The sequence below is a fragment of the Gambusia affinis genome, linkage group LG23 (assembly GCF_019740435.1).
Source record: "Gambusia affinis linkage group LG23, SWU_Gaff_1.0, whole genome shotgun sequence".
NCBI classification, from domain to species: Eukaryota; Metazoa; Chordata; class Actinopteri; order Cyprinodontiformes; family Poeciliidae; genus Gambusia; species Gambusia affinis.
In genome coordinates this window covers 14,096,098-14,106,439 of record NC_057890.1, presented here as the reverse complement: position 1 = coordinate 14,106,439, position 10,342 = coordinate 14,096,098, and the positions used below count along the sequence as shown (strand labels likewise).

At 39.0% G+C, this 10,342-nt stretch overlaps 1 protein-coding gene across 2 annotated transcripts in view; it reads right to left on the bottom strand.

Annotated features, from left to right (window-relative positions):
* Positions 1 to 1,102: 1,102 nt before the first annotated feature.
* Positions 1,103 to 10,342, bottom strand: part of lamb1b (laminin, beta 1b) — a 30,832-nt gene continuing 21,592 nt past the window's right edge. For both annotated transcript variants that reach the window (XM_044107804.1, XM_044107806.1), the window contains 12 exons: positions 9,899 to 10,116; positions 8,547 to 8,643; positions 6,592 to 6,961; positions 6,339 to 6,523; positions 5,393 to 5,634; positions 5,114 to 5,314; positions 4,683 to 4,827; positions 4,398 to 4,605; positions 3,156 to 3,297; positions 2,116 to 2,292; positions 1,876 to 2,035; positions 1,103 to 1,514 (listed from right to left, as the gene is read on the bottom strand). In XM_044107804.1, the coding sequence (XP_043963739.1) occupies positions 1,378 to 1,514; positions 1,876 to 2,035; positions 2,116 to 2,292; positions 3,156 to 3,297; positions 4,398 to 4,605; positions 4,683 to 4,827; positions 5,114 to 5,314; positions 5,393 to 5,634; positions 6,339 to 6,523; positions 6,592 to 6,961; positions 8,547 to 8,643; positions 9,899 to 10,116 (2,282 nt within the window). In that variant the 3' untranslated portion in view covers positions 1,103 to 1,377. The remainder of the gene's footprint in view (positions 1,515 to 1,875; positions 2,036 to 2,115; positions 2,293 to 3,155; positions 3,298 to 4,397; positions 4,606 to 4,682; positions 4,828 to 5,113; positions 5,315 to 5,392; positions 5,635 to 6,338; positions 6,524 to 6,591; positions 6,962 to 8,546; positions 8,644 to 9,898; positions 10,117 to 10,342) is intronic.

Below are 10,342 nucleotides of genomic sequence, written 5' to 3'. Positions count from 1 at the left end.
TTAAAGGGGGGGAAGAAAAAGGGGAAAAAATAATTTCTGAGATTACATCTCCGTCCAGTTGATGGCGGTAATACGCAAAGTGTGTAAACTGCCATAAAACGCAATAGAAGAAGAAGTATCTATCTTAAGAATCAATCAAACTAACCAATCAAAAGAGATTGTTTCGTTACGTTTAGAGTCCCAAAGAATTCTACTCGACGTAGTTAGCTTTCTTGGTTATTAGGCGAATTCGGAATAGAAATACATCAGTTGGCTGTAGCAAAGTGTTTTCTAAAAATGTATAAAATTGTTGACGTTTTTTGTTTTGATTCAGCTTTTTGGCTGTTTAAGAACATTTAAATCAGATACGAAGCTGACATCTGCATAAAACTCAACCGTCCTTCTGAAAGAGTAGCCGCTGCTGCTAATTCTTCGTCGTGATTGATGACGATTGGTAAGCAAGTTTTTGGTGTCTTACCTTCCCCAGCTAGAATGGAATGAAGATTTGAATGCTAAACTGATATACATATTCCATATTTATAGACAATTAAAACAAAAGTGTCAAGTAATAATAAAGCGGCTACACCTAGAGCACAAATTTTCCGTTGACTCTAAACGTAACAAAAACCTCTCTCTTCTGATTGGCCAGTGTGATTGTTGTCGTATCTGAACTTGAATCTGAACTTCAGTGTCATTATTTAAAGAATTTACAAAGCTGGATTTACAGTTAAAGTACTTTTTGAGTACTAAACTGCAACCGTGAGTGTTATGTCTTATTCTAAAAATAAGAGGTTTTCTGTTTTCTTCAGCTGTCATCCATTATTTAAATTAACGGAAAGTAACACTTGAGACATAGCAAACTGTGTGAATCTATTAAATTTAATTTTTAAAATTGAATTTGTGCAATGTTGTTTTCCTTTGACATCATGTATTTAAAGTACAAATAATTAAAACATAGTTCTGTGGAAACAATTCTCTTTTCTGACTGGCTGGTTTAATAGGTCACTGGTCTATTAATCAGTTTCATAATTTTATATTTTACTTTTAGGGCCTCACGCAGAGGCTTCTTTAATCAGCTAAACCTTTAAATGTATTTTAAACACTCAAAAGAAACTAGTAGAAGTGCTTTTATGATTTCCTTTATTAAAAAACTGGCTTCTGTGCTGTTCATAAACAAATACCTGGGCACATTAAGTACATATAATGTCAAATATATTCTATATTATGCTTTCAGTGAAATGGTTACCTGTCTAACCAAATGTGTTTGAAACTCAACACATTTTTAGTTTTGAGGTCATGCTGGCTTATTGTGGTTTAATTATTTCAACACTTAGATGGTTTTTTTGGCAACTTTAAAGGATGACATGGCTTAAGCTTTCCCTGCTGGTGATGATTTGATCACTGACAGCTGCTGTAAAGCGACACTTTTTGGCTGATCTCATCCAGGATGAGCTGGGCTGTTTGCTCCAGTGCGGCCAGCTCTTCTGCTTTCTCCTCCAGAACCTGCTGGTTGGCTTCATAGGAGTTCTCCAACTCTAAAAGAAAAATATAAATGTTTATTTAATTAAAAAAGAAAAGAAAACCAAAAAAACAATTGTTTAATAGGCGTTTAGTTTTATTTGATCTGTTTCTAGGTTTTTAAAATATATTTATGCTTCTATTTCTGTTTATTCAGTCAGTATTTAATACAATTGACAAACTTTGTTGAAATGTAATGTTTAGGGTTATTTTTTTAAATTCAACATATAAAGAAAAATTGTCCTTCATGCTACAAGAAAACCCAAGTCATTATTATTTTTAATGGCAGTTAATCGTTAAGATCAATTAGCTTTAGATTAACTCATTAATCAGCTTGGACATAAAATCTTTATTGGTTATAATTATGAGACGGTTCACCTCTTAGTCTCTGCAGCTTGCTGTTGCTCTGTGTGATCAGCTCTCTGGCTTCTCGCTGCAGCTCATTTGCTTTGCTCCTCGCCTGCAGCACTGACTCCCCTTTGTCCTCGATATAGTCTTCAACCACCTCCAGTTTATCCTTTAGGTCCCCATCAAACTCCTACAAAGACAGAGGAGGAAAATAAAAGTCTAAATCTTTAACATAAGTTATCAGCTCCCAGGTTGCTAAAAGTTTGAGACCTTTTGAGCCTCTTCTGCGATCACTTTGGCCCGTTCGGAAACCCGCTCGGCCGTTTCCACCTTCTGGTTCATCTCCAGGTTGTTCTGCCTCAGCAGGCCCAGGTCATGCTCCAGCTCCAACAGACGACCAGTGGTCTCACTGAGCTTCAGCTCAGATTGTTCCGTCTCTGATTCGACCTGAAACATAAACCCATTTTCAAAGGACTAGAGCTAAAAGAAGACGGGTTGTGGGTGATACAAAACATGTTCATTAGATTTTTTGCACAAAATCTTTCTTAGATAACGAGAATTTTGAGATTAATCTCAAAAATTCTATAGACAAAACAATTTCTGAGCTCCAAAAGTCAGTAATTTTTTACTTTTGAAGCAGAAATTTCCAAATTTTTTATGGAAGTTTTTGAAGTTTTTTTTGTTTTTTTTAATTGAAAGTTTTTGTGAGCAAATTTTTGACTTTTCAATCTCAAATTTTCAATATTTTTCTCTAAAATTTCTGACATCTCAAAATTTGAGTTTTGTTTTGGAAATTTTTAACTGTCTGACTTTATGTTCTTTTTATTCTAGAAAATTTTGTAAATCAATTACAAAATTTCCAAGTTTTTTGTAAAAAGTCTACTCCCTTTTTTTCTATCTACAATGGCCTTAATACAGGGTCATAATTTTAGTCTGTCTTGCCACTTTAAATCCAAATAAGCTGCTGCTGGCCACGCCCCCCTAACTCAACGTTTACACTTCACATAAAAATGGCTGCAAGCAGATGCACAATTATACAACGGTACATCATTGAAAAGCCTTAGTAGAGCTTCCAGCACAACCAATAATAAGCAAGTGGTTTCTGGACGGAACGTCAACAACAAAGCATTTATCTTTTCCAGCAGCCATTATGTGGTGGTAAAACGACTGGCTGCTTTTGTTAAGCTCTTGTTTTTAGAAGCAGTGGAAGTACAAAAATGTGCAAAATGTGAATGTTATGTTTTGCATTCAATATTGGACGAATTAATTTTTAAAAAAATGACTTTATGCCTTTTATTGGTCAAACTCACAGAGTTGATCAGGTCTGTGGTTTCTTTTGTGTTGTTATTGGCCAACTGAATGGCGTCCATGGCGATGCTCTGAGCACGCTCAGTCTTTTCCAACGCCACCTTCACTGTGTGCGCCATCGCCGTCACATTTGATGCCTCCTCACTAATGAAAGAAAAAAACAAAGTTAGCTCTTGATTCATAAATACAGTCTTTCTGTTCCACGACTTTCTTGAATTACCTCTCCCATGTTCTTTGGAAGTATTTGTCCGCATTTCGGACTTGGAGCATTAATCCAAATCTGAGTTGGGTTTATGTTCTAAGATGGTATATCTGAGCACTCCAAATTAAAATCCATTTCCTGTCTATTCTACACACAAAACTATAAAATTAATTCATATATTCTTTCACTTCTCTATTTCCATCCATGTGTTTAAAAAGATTTGCCTCCAGTTATTTAAATGTTGTGCATTACGAATAAATGTAACCATCATCTGGGCTTAACCAAATTGCCCAAAGGCGTTAAACTTAATATGAATGACTGGAAATAAAGTAGTAAAATAGTTTAAGTAATCCTAACCGACCTAAATGGATCAGATTTTATTTTGAGTTAATGTCGGAAAGAGAAAGAAATAGTTTTTCTTTTATATTAAAACATTAGAGAACTCTAACTCCATCACCTGGAAAACCAGTGTAAGTGCACTGAATGGTAACACCAATAATCTAAAACTTTATTAATATTGACATTTTTAAGTTTTGATTTTATGCTGGAGGAAAACTAATGTTAATTTTAAAACGATTATCCAACAAATGGGACATTATGCATCAGTGGCTTTTACTTTTTAGCCATTTTTACAGCTTTATTGTTCGTTCTTTTTAATCCAAAACTGCATTTCTTAACAGTTTCTCCAAAAATGTGATCTCTGGTTAGTGTTCTGATTTGTTTTCATTTTATCCATCTGAACTGCCTGAATTTTGCCATTTGGTTTGGGTATCTGTGACTTAAAAAATTGGAAAATGTGATGCTAATTAAAATTAATTTATAGTTGTCACTTGTATTTGTAGTATAAATGGGTTTGTCACGCTCTTGTAAAGGTACATATGAAAATATGATCATAAAATTGTTTCTTTTGAGGCCTAAAGATGCCTGGAAGACAATGAAAAGCAGCCAAAATCCAAAGAAAAAAACAGAAGACCTTTAAAATATAGCAACAAATCTGTCACTGTGGAAGTGAAACTATGAAGAACGGGACTCTGGAAGTTACCTTGCTGATTTGGCCCGAGTCAGGAGAGATTCTGCACCTCGGATGTCCTTGGCGCTCTGACTGAGGATCTCCTCCACGCTGGTCAGAGTGCCGACCTTCTCCCTGATCTCGTTGGTCAGCTCCTGCAGCTTCTCCGCCGATGTCGGCATCTTCAGAGCCAGCACCTCATTGGCCACCGCCTCGATCACAGAAGCATCTGCCTTCTCATCTGCTCCATCAGAAACAAACCTGCTGTTATTTCACTCTCTAAACTGCGGTTAGCTGAGGAGTTGGTGATAAACTTACTGGTCAAAAGGTCGCGGATCTCTTTGATGAGGTCACGGAGTTTCTTGTTGCTCTGCTCTACTCTCTCTTTGCTGCGATTGGATGAGATCAGCACATCCATCGCCTTCGCTTTGGCCTCATTGGCGCGGATGTTTGCTTCCCAAACCTGACAGTAAAAAAATACCTGATATCAGCTCTCGGGATCCGATTATGTTCCTACAGGATTTTAGATTTTTCCAGACTCAAATTTTCAGAGTTTATAATAAATTCAGTCCAGATTTAAAGTCTGAATTTTACAGTTGCCAGTTGATGGATGGATGGATGGACGGACAGGGGACGGATAATCAACAGACTGATGGATGTATGATAAATAAACGTATAGATACACTGAAGAATTTTTCCCTCCTTTTCCTGCTCAGGTGCATCCTGATTCCCTCCGTTCTTCCCCTCACCATCCTGGAGAGCTTGTCCACCTCCTCCATGGCCTGCTGGATCTCCTGGTCCAGCTTCTGGGAGGATTTCAGGGCAGTTTGAGACGTTGTGACAAAACCGGTGCATCCCTCCCCTCCACAGTGGGGCGCTCCGTCCTCCTTGACGCACCCGAATCCGCCACAGGTGGAGCAGCTCTCCCCTTCACCTGAACCGCCACACATCTACAAAAGCATCACAATATGAGGTTGGTGACCAGCAGAGGTTGTGTTGAATTGATTACACCTTCCAGTGTCTCTCACCTTCTCACTAAGCGGGGACAAGTCAAACTTGTCCAACTCTTTGGACAGCTTGTCCAGCTTCTGCGCATTTCTTTGGTGTTTCCGGTCAAACTCCCTCTGACTACTGCTCAGTTTGTCCTCAGTGGCTTTCCGTAATGCAGCTGACTGCTCCAGAGTGTTGCCAGGATCACTGGTTGCGGCATTGGAGCGAAGCTCTGCATCTTGGGACTCCATGTGTGCAGCAGAAATTGTGTTCATGGCTCCTACAAACCACAAAGTTGAGGAATCAAATTTATGCTTAAAGAGAAAGCTGAACAACAAATCACTGAAACTGAAGTAATCGTAGTATTTTGGACTAACCAACCAGTCTTCTTTGAAGGTGACCCATTGTGTAGATGGTGAGATTTTAGTCTGCTCAGCTCTGCCTATTTAAGCACCTTTCAGAATGAGCTGTTTTAAGGCCTCTGTCACTTTAAATCCAAATTAGCTCCTAGCCACGCCCCTCGACTCAACATTTTAAAATGGCTGCAAACAGATTCGCAATTATACAACCATGCATCTTTGAAAAAGAGAAGTGGAGCCTCCTGCACAACCAACAAGAATGCAGCAAGTGCTTTCCTATTAAGTGAACAACAAAACACTTGTCTTTTCCAGCAGCCATTATACAACGCACAAAAGCCGTAAAGCCAGCTGACCAAACCTGCGGGTACTCTGCTTGAGTTGCTGTGTAAATGTGCAGTGAATGTGACTCAACATTAGGGAACATGAACTTATTGCCATAAATGACTGTGCTGTTCTTTTTTAAACACTTGCACTGTTTTCAGAAGGAGTTGAGACCCAAATGGAGGCACAAAATCATGCAAAAAGGGAATTTATTATAATAGATCTTATAATAGATCCTTTTGAAATCTGTTGAACATTAGAGTAACTAAGCATAATGAGATTATGAGGAAGTTTTTTTTCTCACCATGAATGTTGGCGTTCTTGATGTTGTGGACTTGCTGTATGAGCATTTGGACGTGTTGCTCCAGCTTGTTGGCCTCCTTGGTCAGTACATCCAAGTTTGTTTCCGTTGTGTTTGCTCCATCGTTAACATGATTCAGGTCTCCCTGTGTTGTGCTCAGATTCCCGTTGAGGAACGACACCACTCCACTGGGAACACAATGAGATATTGAAGCAAACTGTAAATTTGATCTTGACGTTTCCATGTAATTACTTACGTGATCAGATAGATCAGGTCTTGGACGTTCTCCAGCTTCTCTGAAGCGGTCTTGTTTAGCACGATCTCCCTGACGGCCTTGGCGTTTCTCTCCAGACTGCTGATCAGCTCCTTGTATGGCGCCGTCACTCCAGTGGTCAGCAGCTCGGTAACTTGGGCCTCCAGACGACGAGTCTGATTGGTCAGCTCGCCTACGACGGTGTCCCAGACGGAGAAGCACTGGTGGCAGGGTTCGCAGATGGGGAAGTCCCCCTTGTAGCCCCTGGCGCAGTGGTCACAGCGATGGCCGGAGAAGCCTTCTAAGCACGCACATTGCCCTGTGGCTCGATGACACTGACCGCTGGAGATTCCCCTGGGTTCACAGTCACAAGCTGGTGTTGCAAAGAAAATAAGGATTAAAGGTCAGTTTTTGGATCTTTGACGATTCCTGCTTGGAAGTTTGAACTTACAGGAAGATTTTGGAAGATCACACAAGAGGTGTGGAAGTTATTTTTGGAAATTAATGGAGGGGATTGAGTTGTTTTTATGAGGTTACCTTTAACTTTATAGGTTTCTGTTTTTCAATAAATTTAAGACATTTTAAAATCTTTGTTTTAGATACCCAAATTTAAGACATTTTAAGGATGTGTAGACACCGTGTACTTTGCAGAATCGACTTTCAGTGTTACTTTCTATGTCTCTGGTGTGAACTTATTTAAACTTTTCATCTACAACCAGAAATTTTACACTTGAATACCAAAAGGTCTTGTTAACCTCCCAGGTTCTGGTCCTTGCACAAAAGGCTTTCCTTCCGTCCTTTGAGACGAAGAATGGTTATGAGTCAGGCAGAAGGAATGCAGAGTTTTTAACCATTGCTGCTCCATTGTTTCTGTCATGATCACACAATATGTTTGTCTTTAGAAAGACATATTAGACTGAAATCTACACATAGTAACCAATGGTACGTATCTGAGATACTGTAAGAGCAGAGAACATCCCTCCCACTCATTTCTCACACCGTTTCCCATGAAGCAGGCGCATTACTGAGTCATGTGCAGATAGGAAGCAGCATACAGCTGGTGTAGCAGCTCAACGGACCAGGATGGGTGCAGCTGCAGAACATTAGGAATCTGTTCCATGACAAAACAGGGATGCTTGGGAATCTATGAGGACATCTGGTTCTCATGATTGCGGTTTTCCCATATCTATCCCATTTGTGGCCATGTCTTCACCTTTTTCTGTTTCCAGCTACTGTGCCACAGAGTTGGAAAAAATCTGCAGTTTGAGCAACAAAACCAGATTAAACACCTTAAATTATGTTTGGGTTGGATTTGGACTTTAGCAGGGCTGCAACTAACAATTAATTTAGTTATTGATTTAACCTATAAAATATTTTTGGTGATTAATTGGATATGAAAACTGAAATTCTGCAGATTTCTCATTTAAGCCTCTTTTTTTTTTAATAAATTATTAGAAATACATTAAAATAGGCAAACAAATAATTTTAAAATATTGCTTAACATGTATTAACAGGATTCCATTACAGTTATTTGTAGGAGAAGATAAATTTGCAGCTAAAAAAATCCTCAACATGTGAACAGGGCTGACTATTTATCAGATTAATCAATTAATAACTGGATATCAGAAGGTGCTTAAAGAGATATTTTGCAGCGATTATGAGCAGATGAAGATAAAACTATGACATGGAGTTATTTACAGTTCTACCTCTTTACAGTTTTTTTATCTTCTATGAATAATTTATATATTTTTGCGTAGTTTTAACTTATTCACTGCAATGAATATGTTGTTCTTTGAGTAAATGGTCTTTTTTAGAGCCTGTGTGCTCTACTTAACGATTAATTGATTTCCTAAATTAGTTGATGATTAGTTTAATAATCGACTAATCGGGATTTGACACTAGATTTTAGATTATCTCAAACGTGCTGTAGATGCTTGTGATGAGTGATAAAGTCCTACCGTGACATTTGACCTCTGGATTTCCCCAGAACAGCTCTTTGCATTCCCGACACGTCCTGCCACTGAAACCCGGTTTGCACACACACTGACCCGTAACCTACAGGAAGGCAACAACACAAATCCAGTTAATTCACATGAATTTTAGCCCAACACTGTGCAGAAAGCGGTAATTTTCAAGGCTTTTTGGTGCAGAGACAATGGAGTTTTGTAGTTTTTGGGGGTTTTTTAGCCTCTGAATTAAATGTGCGTTCAGTTGTTCCACTGTGTATTCTGAGACTTCCTTCCTCTGCTGGAGAGAAGCCAGTAAACACAAAGGTTTGTGAGAGCGTAGCATTTCAGTTTTTTGTATACAGATGTGTGCGTTTTAATGAAAACAAAGCAAAAGGAAAGCAGAAAATGGAAGAATTCCCTTATAGCTGTGGTGAATATATCAAAGGAGTTACACAAACAGAGATCAGAGTGTTTAGTGGAAAGATAAGAGGACCCTGCTGTTTTCCCTTGTGTAAAATTCCCATGTTGGTCTCCATATGGAAAAACTCTGGCAGCAGCAGCTCAGTAAAGCAGCACTTAGAGTTTGATTCAGTTACTGACTGCTTTGGGATTTAGTCCGGTTATTTCTTGGTCTTTAAATTCTGGTTTTAGGTCCGTATGGAAAACCTATTCATTAGTTGCTTCAATTTTTCTGTGATTTTTGAAAATCCGACACATTCCTCCAGTGTTTCAATTTCTGTTTGGTCATATTTGTTGTGTTATCTGTTATTATTTAATTTTTCCTTTTCTTGTAAATTTTAACTTATTTATCTTAGATTATTTTCAGGCTTCTTTCCTATTTAGTTTCCAGATCCTTCACTTTGATCGGGTCCCTCTGTTTTAATTGGTCTCTTTCAGTTTTCCTGCTTTCTCCAAAAACTATTAAACACTATAAACTATAGTGCAGGGCATTCTGGGTAAATTGAACTAAAACAAATCCACTAATTTAGCGCTTGTGGTGTTATACCAACAGCAAAAGAGAAATCCTACCCTAACCCTACCCTTTTGGGTCATTTCCTTCCGTAGTTCTTGGTGCAGCGCCACCACAGGTGAGGAGGGGAACAGGGTTTTCAATTTGTTTGGATCTTTTGACAATGCAGTGTGAAAGTAAACCACAGCAGCTCAAAATGTAACAAATCTTTCAAATTTCATTACCAGTCGAACTGAATCTACCAGACTTTCAGGTGTGAAAACACATTAATTGCTCACCTGCTTCCTGCTTTAGATGACAACACCAACAGCTCACCTCATCGTCAGCTAACCTAAAATCTAAAATATTTTGCTCATGCTATGACCGAAGTTTTGCTTTGCGTCTGACTCACCTCATCGCAGGAAGACCCGGCAGCGTGGACAGGGTCGCAGTCGCAGCGTTGGCAGCCCGTTCCGCTGGCGAGGTTCCACGTATTGGGAGCGCAGCGGTCACAGTTCTGCCCGACCACGTTGGGCAGGCAGGAACACTGGCCATTACGCTGGTCACAGCGGCAGTCGTCAGGGGATGGACAGACGTAAGATGTCGTCCCCAATGAGTTGCACATGCACTCTTTTAAAAAGGAAGACAAGCCATACGTTATATTTACTTCTAGGAAGTCAGACTTTCTTTGAGTCTTTTAAAGTGGTGTTCAGGTTTTGTGAAATTAATTCATAATTCACCCAAACCAGCCTCCAAAAGAAACTTGTAAGCCCCAAGAAAAGCTGTAGGTTCTGCAGAAGTATGCCAAATTTCAGTATCAAGTTTTAAATCGACACATTTTAAAGACCAGTTCCAA